At 34.9% G+C, this 18,952-nt stretch overlaps 2 protein-coding genes across 2 annotated transcripts; both read left to right on the top strand.

The window, feature by feature from the left end:
- Positions 1–12,919: 12,919 nt before the first annotated feature.
- On the top strand, positions 12,920–14,074 carry LOC131860349 (uncharacterized). Its single transcript, XM_059214745.1, has 2 exons — positions 12,920–13,649; positions 13,803–14,074. The coding sequence occupies exons 1-2, from the start codon at positions 12,920–12,922 to the stop codon at positions 14,072–14,074; spliced, it is 1,002 nt and encodes a 333-aa protein (XP_059070728.1).
- A 1,604-nt stretch (positions 14,075–15,678) lies between these two features.
- On the top strand, positions 15,679–17,102 carry LOC131859937 (probable F-box protein At2g36090). The gene has a single exon (XM_059214232.1). The coding sequence runs from the start codon at positions 16,080–16,082 to the stop codon at positions 17,094–17,096; it is 1,017 nt and encodes a 338-aa protein (XP_059070215.1). The 5' UTR covers positions 15,679–16,079; the 3' UTR covers positions 17,097–17,102.
- Positions 17,103–18,952: the final 1,850 nt, after the last annotated feature.

The raw sequence follows: 18,952 nt of genomic DNA, 5'->3' as shown, positions 1-18,952 counted from the left end.
CGATGATGTTTTATATGTTGAAGGTTTGAAACATAATCTTTTGAGTGTTGGATAGATGGTTGATAAAGGAGATGATTTACAATTCAAGAATGAGAAATGTAAGATCTTGAATAGCTCCGGTATAGAAATTCCATCAAGAACTAAAGGTAATATCTTTCATCTAAATGTTGGTGAGAAAAGTTGCTTGATTTCTCAAATTGATGAGAGCTAGTTGTGGCATAGGAGGATGTGTCATGTTAACTTTGATTGCATGATTAAGATAAGTTCCAACCAGGCTATTAGAGATATGCCTAAGATAGTAAAGCTTACTGATCCCATGTATAAAGAATGTCAATTGGGAAAGCAAGAGGAATTTCATTCAAAAAAAAATTGTATACATCTAATAGGTTATTAGATCTTACACATACTTATTTATGTGGACCTTCTAGGTTGAGAATATTTCATGGTGATATATACTTTATTTTGTTGATTGATGACTATTCTAGGATGATGTGGGTCAATTTTCTAGTGGAGAAATCTGAAGCATTGGAGAAATTCAAAATATTCAAAGCTAGAGTGGACATAGAGACAAGATTGAAGATGAAGTGTCTAAGGTTTGAAAGAGGAGGATAATTCACTTCCTATGAGTTTAATTCCTTTTGTGAAGAGCATGGAATCAGGAGATATTTATCTACTCTGTGAACCCCTCAACAGAAAGGAGTTCTTGAAATGAAGAACAAAATTGTTTTGGATGCTACTAGAACTATGATGATTGAAGGAAATATTGTGCATATGCATTGGAGAGAAGTTGTTACCACTATTGTGTACACATTAAACTAGGTGCATATAAAAGGTGATTCTGGTAAGACTCCTTATGAGTTATGGTTTGGTCATGTTCCTATAGTCAGATGTTTATGAATTTTTGGAAGTAAATGTTATATCAAAAGAGATGAGGATATAGGAAAATTTGGTGCAACATGTGATGAAGGAATATTTTTGGGATATTCTACTAAGAGCAAGGCCTACCGATGTTACAATAAAATACTGAGAAAAATAGTGGAATGTGTGAATGTGAAGGTTGATGAGAGTCATGAGAAGCAAATCAAAGGACATGGATATGAATATGATGATCAGGATGTTACTTCAAAGCAAGTGTAGACTCCAAGCATAAAAAGGAGTGATCTGGAAGATTCCGTAAATCCAAATGTTGTTGGCGGTGAAGAAGTTCGAGAGACTGAAAGCCAAAACAATCAGAAGATCCCTAGGTATGTAAGATTAAATCATTTAGAGAATCAGATTATTGGTGATAAAAATAAAGGTGTGATGACTAGGAGAACAAATGTTGCTAAAGAGATATGTTTGATTGCCAAAATTGGGCCTAAAGATTTTGGTGAAGCTTGTAAAGATGAAAATTGCATAAAAGGCATGGAAGAAAAGTTAAATCAGATTGACTAGAAGAACAATACATGAGAACTTGTTTTGAGACCTAAAGACAACAATGTAATTGGTACTAAATGGATGTTCTACAATAAACTGAATGAAGATGGAGAAGTTGTTAGAAAAAAAGCAAGACTAGTATGTAAAGGATATTCACAAATGGAAGGTATTGATTTTGAGGAGAATTTTTTCCTAGTAGCTAGAATTGAAGTTGTTAGATTATTTATGCATATGTTACTCATAAGAAATTCAAGGTATATCAGATGGATGTGAAGTCAGCCTTTTTGAAAGGTAAATTGGAAGAGGAAGTATACGTTGAGCAACTGAATGGATTTTGATTGACAAATAAATGAGACATGGTATGCAGATTGAAGAAAGCATTTTATGGACTTAAATAAGCCCCTACAGCCTGGTATGCCAAATTGGATAGGTATTTGATGAAGTAGGGATATTGTAAAGGTACTGCTAATAGTAACTTATACTTCAAGATTGATAATGATAACATTTTGATTGTTGAAGTCTTTGTTGATGACATTATTTTTGGAGGAGATGATGATTTGAGTAAGAACCTTGCTAATGATATGCAAAAAATGTTTGAGGTGTCTATGATAGGAGAAATGAAATTCTATCTGGATTGCAAATTGCACAGACTAATAGAGGCATTTCCATATCTCAATCAAATTATGTGAAGGAAATATTGAAGAAGTTTGGGTTAGATGATTCCAAACCTATTAGAACTCCTATGGTAACCAGATGCAAGAGGACAAAAGATGATGAATCTCTGAAGGCTAATTAAACCTTGTATATATCTATGATTGGTGGAATTCTATATTTAAATCAGACTAGATCTAACATTATGAATGTTGTATTTCTTGTTACAAGATTCCAAGCTGATCCTAAGGAAAGTCATGTCACTGTTGTTAAGAGGATATTCAGATATTTGAAGGGAACAGTTGATTATGGTTTGTGGTATCCGAAGAATGATGATTTCATTTTGAGTGCTTATACAGATGTTGATTGGGCAGGTGATGTTAATGACCGAAAAAGAAATATCGGTGGAGCATTGTTTTTGGGAAAGAAGTTGATTTCTTGGGAAAGTAAGAAGCAAGATGTTATTTCTTCATCTACTACAAAAGTTGAATACATTGTTGCTGCTATCAACTGTACTCAAGTAATTTGGATGAAGCAGATGCTGAAGGATATTAGAGTTTTTTATAATGAGCCTACTATTATATATTGTGACAATTCAAGTTCTATCAATATTTCTAAGAATCTGGTGTTTCATTCTAAGACAAAACATATATCAATCAAGTTTTATTTCTTGGGAGAGAAGGTGAATGAGAAAGAAGTCATATTGGAGTATGTATCTACAAAGGAACAGATTGCAGATATATTCACGAAGCCTTTATTTGTAGATACATTTGTATATCTGAGAGAGAAGTTAGGGGTGATTGGCCCTCCTGTTGTTAACTGGATGCATTAAGATGCATCAATCCAGTGGACTTCATAGTTTTATCCTGATATACGGATTGATGAGTGGGTGTTGCTACTTAGGGGGAGTAGTCAGTGTGTGATTCAGTTGTTCAGATTTGTGATTTTTTTCTTATAGGGAGAGAATAATGATTGTATGCATGTCTTTGGCATTGTTGTCAAAGGGGGAGAGATACATGTGAAAAATTGTCTTATCTATCTAAGGTAGAGAGCTATGTGTGCATGATCTTAGGGGGAGATTGTTGGAGTTGAATTCTTTCTTTGCATTGATTTTTTTTCATATTCATATGTTTCCATCAATACCAAAGGGGGAGATTATTGGATACTAGAGTTATTAGAATGTGTTGTTTTCATTGATGTCAACATATTCCTGTGTTTTAGTGTTGCAAAGAGTTGGTTTGGTTGTAGATGTGCTGATGCAGATTAATGGGTTTTGAGATACTTATCTCTAGTTGATTCAGTGTGATTGTTAGTGTTTCAGACGGTGGTTTGATCGAGTTACAATGATCTGATGTGATAATTGGTTTTTATGTTGGTTTTGTATTACAAAGTTGTGATTTCTAGTTTCTATTGCTTCGGAATTGATTCCTTATGTTGTACGGATTTTGGAAAGTGTTTGAGATGTTCATGTGTATCCTCATTTTGGATAGTTTATGATTTGGAACTTCATAAGCGTATCTTTCAATTTGTTGTTGGTGTTCTTGAGCTCTAGTGATGAAATGATCATGATTCAAGTTATTTGAGTTGTTGTGGTTGTTGCGGAGGAATTCATGTTGCTTTTTGATTATTTTTTATCGTGTTCTATGTGTTTTGGTGGTCCGCATTGATCGTGGTGCAAGTTATTAAATATTTATTGGTCTAGTGGTATTCTTCGTGTTATATGACTTTCTGGCTGACCCAATGGTTGTTGCAAGTTGCAGATGATTTTGGTGAGATATTTGGTGGTGTTGCATGTCAGAGGTTTTGATTTGAGTCCATGCTATGTCCTTGTCAATATTTTATTTGTCTGCATATTAATTTATGTATCGTATGATGTAATTTTATAATTAGTTCTTATGTGTTGAGCCGACCTTGAAATATAGGTTGATGATTTGTATAAATAAGTGTTGTAATCATTTAAAATATATGTCTACAATTGTATTTGTGTTCTTTGTGAGTGTTGTATGTTTGAACAAGCGAATTGATCTTTCGGAAGTGTGGAGATGAGCAAAGAAGTGTTGCAATGCAGACAATGTGCTTAACCGGAACTGTGATCAAGTATTTGGAGATGTTATTCTTTCATTTCATGTAATCTGGATTGTTGTATGATCTTTGTAAGGCAGTGAGCCTTCTCAAGATTGCAACCCTTTTTTGTTTTGATCAATGAGCTCTAGGCAATGTGTCTGAATGCATGTGCATTCCCCATTGTAATATTTACACATACTACTACAAAGTATCATCATATTGTAGGTAGGATCCCACCGTGGTTTTTCCCTTAACTAGGTTTTCCACATCAAAAATTTGGTTGTTATATGTGTTGTCGGTGTGATGTTTATCTTTGCTATTGTTGTTCTTGATCAGATCAGAAGTTGAGGTTAATTTGTTTAAGTCTGGTGAAAACCTATTCACACCCCCCCCCTCCCTCTTAGTTTTTTGGCATTGTTGTTGCCAACATTTGGTATTAGAGCTAGATCCTCTAGAAGAAAATTGACCACTTGAGGAGATCCGGGATGGTAACTATTGTTTTCAAGAAGGAGAGTCGGGGATTTGATGGAAATAGTTACACTATATGTAAGGACCGGATGGAGTGTCACTTGAAATGTCTTGGAGAAGATTATAGAAAGATCACAAAAAATGCCTACAATGTTCCTCAGAATGGTCTTGTTACTGCAGCTAAGATAAAGGATGTTGAACATAATATAAGAGCTAAAGAAGCATTGTTGAGTGCCCTAACTGATGTAGAGATGAGTAATGTGATGGGATTGTAGACTGCTCCTCAGATTTGGGAGAAGCTATAAACCTTGTATGAAGGAAATAAACATGTGGAAGTTGCTAAATTACAAAGCTTGAAGGAAAGTATGAGTTTCTGAGAATGGGAGAGGATGAGAATATTTCATCCTTTATGGCTAAAGTGAATGATGTTGTACTAAACACCAGATGTGTTGGTGGAGTCCTTGAAGAAGATGAGATTGTACCTAAAGTGTTGAGATCCTTTCCTCTTGCTTACAAACACAAAGTTGTTATTATCAATCAGATCCAAACTGTGACAAGAGACATGTTGGTTGGTAAGTTTGTTGCTTTTGAACTGAGTGAGCTTGGTGAATCACATGGCAAAGATGAGACTGCAACTAAAGATATTGTATCTGGGAAGCAGAGGTATGCTATGAGAGAGATTCCAACTAGGGTTTCCAGAGATGAAAGGGAAATGAGATAGATGGAAGAACAAGAAAGATAATTGGAAGAGCTTGAAGCACTTATTTCTAGAAGATTGCCTAAGGGAGCTGGTAAGTATGAAGGTAAGTTACCTTTGAAAAAAAAATCATGCAATAACATAGGACATTTTGCTTCTAGGTGTCCTAAAAGAGAAGAAGGAGAGCCAAAGTATGATAAGCCTTGCAAATCTAATCGCAACTATAGATATCAAAAGAAATGTTATTATGTTGTTGATGAAGATGTGATAAATGATGAGTCTGAGAAAGGGAATTCAAAAGATGAATTTATGTTCATTTCTATAAAGGAAGATGATCTGGTACCTATTGATTCTACAAGCTACATTGTTGAACAAAAAGCCTTGGTTGCTAAGATTGAAGAGCAAGATAAATGTGTGATTGACAATGGTTGTTCACATCACATGACAGGTGATAAAGGTAAATTTATCAATATGGAGAAGTATGATGGCAGTGTAGTAAAATTTGGATTCAACAAAGCTTATGTAATCCATGGTAGAGGTTCTATTTATCTTGATTGTAAGCATAATATTGATTATTTTTTATATGTTGAAGGTTTGAATCATAATATTTTGAGTGTTGGATAGATGGTTGATAAAGGATATGTTTTACAATTAAAGAATAGGAAATGTTAGATCTTGAATAGCTCTAGTATATAAATTGCATCAAGAACTAAAACTAAAGGCAATATCTTTCACCTGAATGCTGGTGAGAAAAGTTTCTTGATTGTTGAGATTGATGAGAGTTAGTTATGGTATAGAAGGATGTGTCATGTTAACTTTCACTACATGATTAATATAATTTCTATCCAAGTTGTTAGAGATATGCTTAAGATAGTGAAGCCTACTAATCCAATGTGTAAAGAATGTCAATTGGGAAAGAAAACAAGAACTTCATTCAAAAGAAAACTATATACATCTAATGGGTTATTAGATATTGTGCATATTGATTTATGTGGACCTTCTAGGCTGAGAAGCTTGCAGGGTGACAGATACTTTATGTTGTTGATTGATGACTATTTTAGGATAATGTGGGTCACTTTTTTAAGGGAGAAATTTGAAGCACTGGAGAAATTTAAAATATTCAAAGCTAGAGTGGAGATAGAGATAGGATTGAATCTGAAGTGTCTAAGGTCTGACAGAGGAGGATAATTCACTTTTGGTGAGTTTATTTCCTTTTTTGAAGAACATGGAATCAGGAGACAGTTATCTGCTCTGTGAACCGTTTAGCAAAATGGAGTTCTTTAATCGAAGAACAGAATTGTTTTCGTTATTGCTATAACTATGATGATTGAAGGAATTTTTTCACATATCTATTGGAGAGAAGTTGGTAGCATTGTTGTGTACACATTCAACTGAGTGCAGATAAAAGGTGATTCTATTAAGACTCCTTATTCGTTATGGTTTGGTTATGTTACTACAATTAGATATTTCAGAATTTTTGGAAGTAAATGTTATATCAATAGAGATGGGGATATAGGAAAATTCGATGCAAGATGTCATGAAAGAATATTTTTGGGATATTCTACTAAGAGCAAGGCCTATCGGTGTTACAACAAAAGACTAAGAAAAATAGTGGAAAGTGCGAATGTGAAAGTTGATGAGAGTCATGAGAAGAAAATCAAAGGGTGTGGATATGAATCTGATAATTAGAATGTTACTTCAAACCAAGTATAGACTCTGAGTATAAAACAAAGTAATCCGGAAGAGTCAATTAATCCAGATGTTGCTGGCGATGAAGAATTTCAAGAGACTAAAAACTAGAACAATCAGAAGACCCCCGGATATGTAAGATTAAATCATTCAAAGAATTAGATTAGTGGTGATCAAAATAAAGGTGTGATGACTAGGAGAAGAATTGTTGCTAAAGAGACATGTTTGATTTCCAAAATTGAGCCTAAAGATGTTGTTGAAGCTTGTAAAGATGAAAATTGGGTAAAGCCATGGAAGAAGAGCTAAATCAAATTGAGAAGAACAATACATGGGAACTTGTTCTGATACCTAAAGAGATAATTGGTAATAAATGGGTGTTCTGGAATAAACTGAATGAAGATGGAGAAGTTGTTAGAAACAAAGCAAGACTGGTATGTAAAGGATATTCATAAATGGAAGGTATTGATTTTGAGGAGACTTTTGCACCGGTAGCTAGAACTGAAGATGTTATATTATTTCTTGCATATGCTGCTCATAAGAAATTCAAGGTATATCAGATGGATGTGAAGTCAGCCTTTTTGAATGGTGAATTGGAAGAGGAAGTCTACGTTGAGCAACCGGATGGATTTTTATTGACAGATAAATGAGACATGGTATGCAGATTGAAGAAAGCATTGTATGGACTTAAACAAGACCCTAGAGCCTGGTACACCAGATTGGACAAGTATTTGAAGAAGTTGGAATTCTGTAAAGGTACTGCTTATAGTAACTTATAATTCAAGATTGATAATGATAATATTTTGATTGTTAAAGTCTTTGTTGATGACATTATTTTTGGAGGAGATGGTGATTTGAGTAAGAATTTTGTTGATGATATGTAAAAAGAGTTTGAGATGTCTATGATAGGAGAAATGAAATTATTTCTGGGATTGCAAATTACACAGACTGACAGAGGCATTTTCATATCTCAATCAAAGTATGTGAAGGAATTGTTGAAGAAGTTTGGGCTAGATGATTCCATACCTATTGGAACTCCTATGGTAACTGGATGCAAGATGCCAAAATATGATGAATCTCCAAAGGCTAACCAGACCTTGTATAGATCTATGATTGGTGGACTTCTATATTTGATTCAGACTAGACCTGACATTATGAATTTTGTATGTCTTGTTGTAAGATTCCAATTTGATCCTAAGGAAATTCATGTCATTATTGTGAAGAGGATATTCGGATATTTGAAGGGAACAGTTGATTATGGTTTGTGGTATCTAAAGAATGATGATTTCATTTTGAGTGCTTATACAAATATTGATTGGGATGGTGATGTTGATGACTAGAAGAGCACTACCGATGGAGCATTCTTTTTGGGAAAGAAGTTGATTTCTTGGGAAAGTAAGAAGCAAGATCTTATTTCTTTTATCTACTGCAAAAGCTTAATACATTGTTATTTCTATCAGTTGTACTCATGTAATTTGGATGAAGTAGATGCTGAAGGATATTAGAGTTGTTTATAATGAGCCTAATGTTATATATTGTGACAATTAAAGTGTTATCAATATTTCTAAGAATCCGTTATTGCATCCTAAGACAAAACATGTATCAATCAAGTTTAATTTATTGAGAGAGAAGGTGAATGAAAAAGAAGTTAGATTGGAGTATGTATCTACAAAGGAACATATTGCAGATATATTCACGAAGCCTTTGCCTACAAATACATTTGTATATCTGAGAGAGATGTTAGGGGTGATTGTCCCTCCTGTTGTGAACTAGATGCATTAAGATGCATCAATCTAGTGGACTTCATAGTCTTATTATGATTTACAAATTGATGGGTGGGTGTTGTTACTTAGGGGGGGTAGTCAGTGTGTGGTTCAATTGTTGAGATTTTTGAGTTTGTTATAAGAGGGAGAGAATAATGATTTGTATTTTTCTTTGGCATTGTCGTCAAAGGGGGAGAAATGCATGTGAGAAATTGTCTTATCCATTTAAGGTAGAGAGCTATGTGTGCATGAGCTCAGGGGGAGATTGTTGGACTTGAATTCTTTCTTTGCATTGATTGTTTTTCACATTCATATGTTGCCATCAATGCCAAAGAGGAAGATTGTTGGAATATGTTGTTGTCATTGATGTCAATGTATTCATGTGTTTCTTGTGCTTCGATGTTGCAAAGAGTTGGTTTGGTTGCAGATGTGTTGATGTAGATTAGTGGGTTTTGAGATACTTATCTCTAGTTGATTCAGTATGAGTTTCAATGTTCCAAAAGGTAATTTGATTGAGTTATGTGATCCAGTGTGATGATTGGTTTTTCTATTGGTTATGTATTACAAAGTTATGATTTTTGGTTTATATTGCTCCAAAATTGATTCCTTATGTTGTGTGGGTTTTAGAGAGTGTTTGGGATGTTCATGTGTGTCCGCAGTTTGGATGGTTCATGATTTGGAACTTCACAAGCATATCTTTCAGTTTGTTGTTGGTGTTCTTGAGCTCTGGTGATGAAATGATGATGATTCTAGTCATCCAAGTTGTTGTGGTTGTTGCGGAGGAATTCATGTTGTTTTTTTATGTTCTTCGATCATTTTCTATGTGTTTTGGTGGTCTGCATTGATCATGGTGCACATTATTAAAGATTTTATTGGTCTGGTGGTATTCTTCATATTATACGACTTTTTGGCTGACCCCGATGGTTGTGTGTTGTGGATAATTTTGAGGAGATATTTGGTGGTGTTGCATGTTCAAGGTTTTAATTTGGGTCCATACTGTAGTCACATAAATCTGTCCAATTTAATTAAATGAATATTCCCTATTTATTTGATTAAAAATCCACTAGCCATCAGTTAATTAAATTAATATTTAATTAATTCACTTTCAAACATTCTCCTATTAATTAAATAAATTATTCAATTTATTTTAATTCATTCATTATACCAGATTCACAAAATCAATTAAATGAATAAATCATATTTATTTCATTTAATCCCCTTTTCCTCTTTTAAATAAATTAAATAAAACATTTATTTAAATCATAAACCCCCCGCCTCCCCCCCCCAACTTGCATTTTCCTACAAATGCAACTTGCAACCACAAGTTGAAATAAATTAATTTTATTTTAATTAAAATCCTATTTTCCCTCACCCATCAAATCCACTTGCAAGCCTAACCCCCTTCTAGATTCTTCTAAACCCTTTATGATTAACCTAATTAATCCTCTAATTATTGTCATAATCCTAAGCAACTTGAAGTCACTTCTCAAAGACTTCAAAGTCTTTGAAAAGCATTAAATGTTTTGTGTGTTCAACAAGTTAACCTCTAAAGTCTTCCAAACCACTTATGGCTCTTACATGACCATTAATGGCTCTTACATAACCATTTATGGTTATTTCAAGTTGCACTCATGGGTCTCCTCAAGCATTTATTGCTTTGACCATGGTTATCCCTTTTGCCTTTGCACAAGAGTTTATCCATTGGATAAAAGCTTTATTCTTTGAATAAAGAATTTATTCACTCAACCCAACCTTGACTTTAACTCCCAAGTTAACATTCGAGTCATGTTAAGCATTTAATGCTTATTCCCTCTCCTCTCAACCTATCTCATATTGACACTTGTCATCCTGAGATTGGGTTGAAAGCCATCACATGGATTGAATATCATTCAATCCTGACCCTTGTTGAAATTACTCAATCTCAAACATCCATTGCTCCATTTTTCCTATAAATAGAGCCCATTTCTTCATAATCCGGGTCCTGAAAACTTGTATGCATCTAAGTTATAGAGAATTTTAGAGAGAATTTAGCATAAATCACTAATATCTTATCATTTTGGTTTAAAATAAATCATTTTAGCATCATAGCATCTAGTATTAGCTTTTTATTCACATTTAGAGTAAATACTTCAATCTCAAACCTCCATAAGCATCCATAGTGCAAAAAGTTGTTGAGAGCTACACTAGTTTAGAACTTGGGGAGGAGAGGAACAAAGGAGAAGGAGCTAAGAGCATGGTAGAAGGCATTTGGAGACGCCTTGTTGTATTTGTTTCCATAGTCAAATATCTTGTCATGTTTTTAGTATCTTTTTTGATATGCCTGCTTAGATTAGTTTTTGGTTGATTAACACTAACCATTTCTTGTGTTTTGTGTGTTATTCCACCACAGGTTTTAATCTAACACTTGCCCATTTTGTAGAGCATCACATACTATGTCCTTTCCAACATTGTATTGGTCTGCATATTGATTTATGTATCATGTGATATAATTTTGTAATTAGGTCTTGTGTGTTTACCCGACCTTGAAATATAGGTTGATTATTTGTATAAATAAGTGTTGTAATCATGTAAAATGTATGTCCATGGTTGTGTCTGCGTTCTTTGAGAGTGGTGTATGTGTGAGAAAGTGAATTGATCTTTCAAAAGTGTGGAGATGTGTAGAGAAGTGTTGCAGTACAGACAGTGTGCTTAACCGGAACTATGATCAGGCATTTGGAGATGTTATTCTTTCAGTTCATGTAATCTGGATTGGTGTCTGATCTTTGTAAGGCAGTGAGCCCTCCCAGTGTTGTAGCCCTTTTTTGTTTTAGCAGTGAGCTCTAGGCAATGTGCCTAAATGCATGTGCATTCCCTATTTTAATATTTACACATATTATTGTAGAGTATCATCATATTGTGGGTAGGATCCCATCGTGGTTTTTTCCTTGACTGGGTTTTCCACATCAAAAAATTGTGTGTTGTGTGTGTTGTTGGTGTGATGTTTATCTTTTCTATTGTTGTTCTTGGTCATATCAAAAGTTGAGGTTAATTTGTTTAAGTTTGGTGAAAACTGATTCACGCCTCCCCCCCTTTCAGTTTTCCTACAGTTATGTTGCCAACAATACTTTCCTGTTTGAATTTGATATCCTCTATAGGAGCTATAACTACACCACAAATGCTCGTAGGCTTAAACTGTTTCCTACTACTTTGAAAGAAGCAGTATTAAGATGGTTCATGAGTTGAGGAAGAGATGTTGTTAACAGTTGGGACGTCATGAAAACAAAATATATTGAGGAATAAAAAGAGTTTTGTAGAAGTGGTAATATGAGGGGAAATGACGTCTTTCGGATTTAGCAAAAGGAAGATGAGAGTTTGTAGGATTGCATATCAAGATTCTTATTATGTTTGCAAAAATCCTCAAAGCATGCACTCAGTCAAGAATCTCAAAAGTTTCTCTTCCTCAGAGGAATCAACAAGAGTTGTACTCAAGCCTTGGATCTAATGGGAGGAGGGGATATAACTCAAGTCCCTTGGGAAGACACTAAGAAAATATGTCAAAACTATTCTAGAGAAGTTGTTAAGAAAGGAATAGGTTACCAACCTAGTATGGGTAAATCCTCCACTAATGGAGTCTCGAGGATGGAGATCACTAACTTGCTATCAAATTTTAAGAAAGACATCATAAATAATACAGCTACCTAGTTGAATACACTTCAAGCCAAAAAGAAGCAGAAGGAGGTAGAGGCAATGTTGGCAGGATATTGCCCTCATTGTAAACAAAAGAGAAAGGATTGCAAGTGCAAAACAATATCTAATATTAAAAGAAAATCAATTCCACCAAATTTCAAACCAATTGAAGGAGATAAAGATCTAAAAAATTTATACATTGCACAAAGAAGGTCATGGGTTCCAAGACAAGGTATACCACAAGACCCACTATCTTTCAATGGTCCTTATACAGATAGTTATAATCCTAATAGTCAATGGCAGCCTTCTTACCCAACCTTGGAATAATCAAAGTACTTGGCCTAATTATCATAATTCCCCATCTCCATGGCAGCAACCTCAAGGGGGTTGGCAACCACCTCAAGGGAATTGGCAGCAGACATGCCAATGGAGGAGAGGACATTAATGGCCAAACCAGCCTACTGGTTACCCACGGAAATATCAACAACCTCAATAGCAGCAAGCCCTAATGCCTCCTCCTAACCCAAATGCTAACACACCTAGACCTACTCAATTGCCAGCACAACCTGTGCCTAATCCAAATAGTAAAACACAACAACTTGTTTATTCTATTAATCCCAATCAATATCCTGCATATGTTGTAAGCATAAGTGATATTCACCTACGATCAGGGACAACCCTACTAGCACCTTCTTCCCCTGTTATCACTGAGATACCTACAAAAGGAGTTGAAAAAGATAATTTACCTAGTATGCTAGTGCCACCCAGTCAGACACAAGAATCTGATATAGCACCTTCATTCCCTCAAAGGCTTGAGATGGAAGTAATAAAGAAAATGGAGGAACCAATGTTTGATCTTATAGATCAACTGAAACATGTCTGTGTCAAAATTCCCTTGTTCCAAGCTATTAAAGGTGTCGCCATCTATAGCAAAGCTATCAAAGAGGCTTGTTTAAAGAAACCAGGAAGGAAAAAAAAGGATCCACAAACAGTTCATGTGATAGGTCAATTGGCTAATATAATGCTTGGGAAGGTCATTATTCCTAAGTACTCCAGCCCTAGAAGTCTTGTGGTTAGAATTGACGACAATGGAATACAAGTACAAAATGCTCTAATCGACCTTGGTGCAGCAATCAATGTAATGCCAAAAGATGTCATGCAGCATCTAAATATTACTACTCTAAGACCTGCCCCTATAGTCCTGCAGCTGGCAAATAGCTCTATTGTTAGACCTAATGGTATGGTGGAAGATCTTGTTATCACTCTAGACTCTTGGGAATATCCAGTTGACTTTATGATTCTTTCTCCAAAGGCAACATTGGGAGGATAACCCATTATTTTGGGTAGACCTTGGTTAGCTATAACAGGTGCTTTTATCGGTTGTAGGTTAGGAGATATGACAATTTCAGATGGCATGACAACCAAGAAGCTTGCACTTTATCCTCCAACAAAACCCCAACTTGATTTGGAACAACCAGTGTGGCCTAATATAGGAGAAGAAGCAGATGAAGCCAATTCAGTTGCACAACTTATGATGATAGATCGAGATCCTTTCCTGCAACTTCAAGAGGAAAATGAAATCCTCTCCAATATCCTTCAGAATCATTACGGAGCAATCAATCAATTAGATGGTTGTTCATCAAGTTTTGCATGTCCATTATAGTCAATCCTTCATGCTTCCAGTTTAGACAACTTTCCTGCAGTCACAAATTTGCTTCATGCATTGTTGTCGCATGAGGTACAAGTACCATATCTTACTGAAGCATCTATGATTGGATTGACTAAGCAAGTAGAAGTCTCATCAGGTAAGTGTTTGAATATTAATAAAAAACTCACTCAAGATCAGACTGTGTCCTTTATAGAATTGCTAAAGTCTCATAAACAAGCATTTGCTTGGGATTACCATGACATGAAAGGTTTAGATCCTAAGTTGTGTACACATAGAATCTATATTGGAGAGGATTGTAGACTAGTGAGATAGTGATGTTAGTTTCTTTGACTCACCTTATTGATAAGTTTTTTTTGTACCCTTCCTAAAGATTTAGGAATTAGTGGTATTTAGAAGTATATTGAAGGCTGGTTATTTCATTGTAAGGAGAAAAAGTTCTCTTATACCAATAGATAGAAGTGTACAAATATTGAAGACAATAGGCAAGGGCACTATAATATATATTTGTTGCTCATTTCTAGTGCACCAATTCAAAATATGTGCTCATTAATAGCTTCCAAAACTTTATGATGAATTGTTTGAATTTTTGTATTTGATGATCTAACAATGAATGCATTAAATGCCTTTAGATGGTAGCACATAAAATGGAATTCTACCAAATTTTTTGTTAGCTCGATGTAGGAGGGTAATTCTAGGGCCAGTTGATCAAACTTGGATTTTGAATTCTAAACATACAAGGGACAATTATCTGACTAGAGGGTCAACCCTATGACTACAAAAGTGTCCCATAAGGAACAAACAATCAAATGTAGCTAGCTAACAAATAAATAGAAGTAGGTTCTTCATTAAATATGATATAAAAAAATAGATTGTATTGAAATATGTGAGTGTAAGAATAAGATAGGATAAATGTATAAATATCCATGTCTATGTAGATTGATTTATAAATAAGAAAAAAGTGCTCTTTTTCATATTAAATTATGTTGCTACTTTTGGCAGAGTGTGGTCTTCTGGTTCCTACCACCAAGGTTCAAATCCCATTAGAGTGTTATTGTTGAGTGTTTATTTTAGAACCCATTTGTGACTTCATAAGTTTATAACTCTAGATCATCTTAAATTATGTCATTTATCACTATATACATATATGAAAATATTTTCTCAAAATAAATAGAATAATAAATAGGGAAATATGCACAAGACCTCACCATTAATTTAAGTAAGGACTTTATTTTACCCTCAAAGACAGTAGGGACTTTATTTTACCCTCAAATAAAGTAATTTCATTTGCATGGAGGGGGTGAGGCCTAGAAAGTATAAACAGTGGGTGGGTGAGGTATATATAGCCATAGAGAATGACAGGTAACTAATCATCTTCACGCCAGCCAGAGAACAACTTCCATAACAAGTTCCCACGTCAGTAGGAGAGCATGGGCATGCTGACAGCGACAGATCGGGAAGCTGGATATACAGGCTTATGCCAGCACTCTAACAAATTTCCTTTCTTTCTGAAGCCACTAATGGTAAATGACAAATGATATAACTGAGATTAACATCACCTGTATTTGTCATTTGTCATGAACAGGATTAACATTAAGAGTTCTATCTGCATTCTTATAACATGTCTTCGTTGTGGGGTTTGCATGCCTGCTTTTTCATGGAAGTCCTACCCATCTCAATTCATGCATTTTGGTGCCAACATTTATTTCTTCTCAAAGAGCACCTGGTTTATGACTAGTATATGGAAGAGAATCATGACTAATTGTAGCCTTTAAGTTAGAACTATCTTTTCTTTTCGCAGAATCAAGAATATTACATTTGGGATTTGTCAGTTGTTGATCTAAGTGCCATTTATTTCACGAGTTGATTCTGTAGCTTTTATGAATCAGGTGTCTTGTACAATTCCATGGTGTATTTAATTTGTGCCCAACTATTTGATTGTTTGCATAAGCATCTATAGTACACAGTGAAGCTTCATCACTGTGGGTGTGAGCTGGACGTTATGTGTTTGAATAGTGACCTTATCAGAGAAATCTTGGATCGTGTGGATGGGATAACACTTGCAAATGCAGGATGTGTGTCTTCAGACTTCTGTTCCATTGCAAGACAAGAGGGTTTATGGGAAGAAGCATGCTGCTCTGTGTGGCCTTCTACAAAGAACACAGATGCAAAACAATTCATCTCTTCTTCATTGGGTGGGTTTAGAAATTTCTATGCAAGCTGTTTTCCCTTCATTGATTATGATCAGTCTGAGTCATCTGAGACCAATTCAAGGCGCTTGAGGAATCTGGGTGATGCTAATTATCCATCTGATTTTGTCTGTCTTGTGGATGTGCAATACAATAATAAGTTCATCTATTCTCAAGTTTTGTGGGGCATCCCTGCTCCAGAAGATTTTGAGGGGTGGTTCTGCAACTGCTCTTTTAGGATTGATCTCATTAACTTTGATGAGGATCACACTAGCCCAGATCAGTTGCCCACAATTGTGCTTGGGGACATTAACAAGGGCGGTGAATTTTGGGGGCACTTGAAGGAAAATATTAGGTTAAGCTGCATTGTGATAAACAGGAGAACAGGGCAAGCTGCTAATGTTTCAAGCTGGGGTCCCCTGTTTGAACAAAAGCATTGGTACTCTGACAAGGACTCTGTAATATGCTTTGGCTCCATATTGCCTGCTCACAGCATATTGCCTTGCAATATTGTACAGTGTAAATTGGTCATGAAGTGTAGAGTTTTAGAAAGGGATCATACCAGCTTAAAGATCACTGAACTGAGCATGCAGATGGAAGATATCATGGGAACTCATGTTAATGGGAGAAACAGCCTGCTTATCCTAAAAAGAGCTCTGTATTGCAGGAGGAGTATGAACCATAATAAAATTTTGGAATCCTGTGAGAAATACTTGAGAGAACAGAGCACATTGAAGGAAGCGAAGATTAGGATGGAAGACCTCCTTAATACTTTCTTTATTCTAACTGGCATTATAACATTCGCTTCAGTTTTGTACTTGATCTTCTGATTGAGTGATGCTTTCTTCTGCTTCTGGTCCCCCATAGTATTAGAAATTGTGAAAATAATAAATATGTTAAAATCTAGAATGAAAAATTTGCTGATCTTGTCTTGATAGCCTGTGGATTTTACTTTGTTATTGATTTTTTCATTTACGTTTTGGATCATGTTTCATGATCATTTTTTATTTTCAAGTTTTCTCATTTCAATGATTCGAAAATGTAAATCGATCATACAATCAAATCCAAAAACTATCAAGATAATTTATCAGTATAATTTATCATAAACTGAAAACGTCAAACTATCAAACTATCAAATCCAAAAACTATCAAGATAATTTATCAATATAATTTATCATAAACTGGAAACTTCAAAAACTTGTAATAGATAGACTTCAACATATAATATGAATTCGAAAATTTCTACATATTTTCAATGCCTATCCACCCCCAATTTTATGATACACTTTGATTGTCAATTGCCCTTAAAAGTAAAGATTCACTCCCCTTAGTTTCAATTGTTATTCATATTATTCTCAGCTTTGGATATGATTAATGACATTCTATGTCCCGAAGGATACAACGACTACTCAATAAATAATTTTACAGGATTTTTTTTCTTTCTTTCAAAAGCAGTCAATGTGTGGTTATCTGATGGACACAAAGAAATAGTGCAACTCTAAAAAGTGGGGAAGGAGTTTCTTTTGGAGAGTTTGCCCTAGAAAGTTAGGAAGTTTGTTCTATTTTTTCAAATTTAACTTAAATTTTGAGAGGATGAAACTTTGAAGATACAATCTATAAGAATAAGTCGAATATATATTAATCTATTTTATTCATACTAGATACAACATTCTAATTAAGCATAAAAGATTAATATAAAATATTGATGAATTCACTAATACCAATCCTTGTTATACCAAGTTATAGTAGTTGTGCTAAAATATAGTTAATTTGATTATGGGTGAGTGCTCCTACCTATAACATAGTATTGCTTTCACGGAGTCTCAAAAATAGATTAAGTTGAGACCAATTTATAGATTTTTAGCTCAATGATTTAATGGATATGATAATAAGTGGAGATCAAATGCTCATATTGTCATGCCTGTGAAGTGTGATACCTGCAGCTGCAACACAAACACTCAATAGATCATTACAAGCATGGTTAGAAAATAATAAGCAAACAAAGATGAACCATGACAAAGCGACCTATCGCCTCCTAAGAGATGCGAGTATGGATTTGCTCTCAAATCTGGATAAGCAATTCCAACGACTTGACTACACCTAGATGGAGGATTTGAAATGATAATGATATGCAAAGATGAGATTGATTATGCTAGATTGATCCAAGAGACTAATTAAGCTAATGATATGCATGATTAAGCTATGATGATGATGCAATTAAGATAGAAAAGAGATTGATTAAGCTACATGATTCAACAATTATGCTAGAAAATTATCAGATTAAGCTAATGCAATTGCCTATAAGAAAAAAGCTCAAATGATATGTCTATAGTAACAATGCCTAAATTGATAATGAGATGGGGATCTTTATTGCTCCAAAATGGGGGATATTTATAGGATTTCCAAGGCCAGGGGTGAGGTGGCAGGAATCAACGGTCAAGATTGAGTCTAAAGATATCAAGGGTGAAATTGAAGGAGGTTGGAGAAGAGGTTGGTGGAAGGGACACTTGTCATCTCTGTGGTGACAAGTGTCAAGGAGCTTTTCTCATAAAAGGGCAAGTGTCCAAGAGAGGAGACATGTGGCCAAAGTGCCATGTTTCTCAAAAAGAAAATATCCACACCATAGGAGGTTAGGATAAGGAGGTTAGAATGTGCAAGATAGGATAGGGTTGGTTAAACCCCAGGT

The sequence above is a fragment of the Cryptomeria japonica genome, chromosome 11 (assembly GCF_030272615.1).
Source record: "Cryptomeria japonica chromosome 11, Sugi_1.0, whole genome shotgun sequence".
Lineage (NCBI taxonomy): Eukaryota > Viridiplantae > Streptophyta > Pinopsida > Cupressales > Cupressaceae > Cryptomeria > Cryptomeria japonica.
This window is presented reverse-complemented; position numbering and strand designations above follow the sequence as displayed.

Excerpts from the sequence above, each read along its gene's own strand:
- LOC131859937 (XM_059214232.1), top strand. The coding sequence starts at position 16,080 with ATGTGTTTGAATAGTGACCTTATCAGAGAAATCTTGGATCGTGTGGAT.
- LOC131860349 (XM_059214745.1), top strand. The coding sequence starts at position 12,920 with ATGCCTCCTCCTAACCCAAATGCTAACACACCTAGACCTACTCAATTG. Across the intron at positions 13,650-13,802 it reads CTCTATTGTTAGACCTAATG|GAGATATGACAATTTCAGAT; the intron begins GTATGGTGGAAG and ends GTTGTAGGTTAG.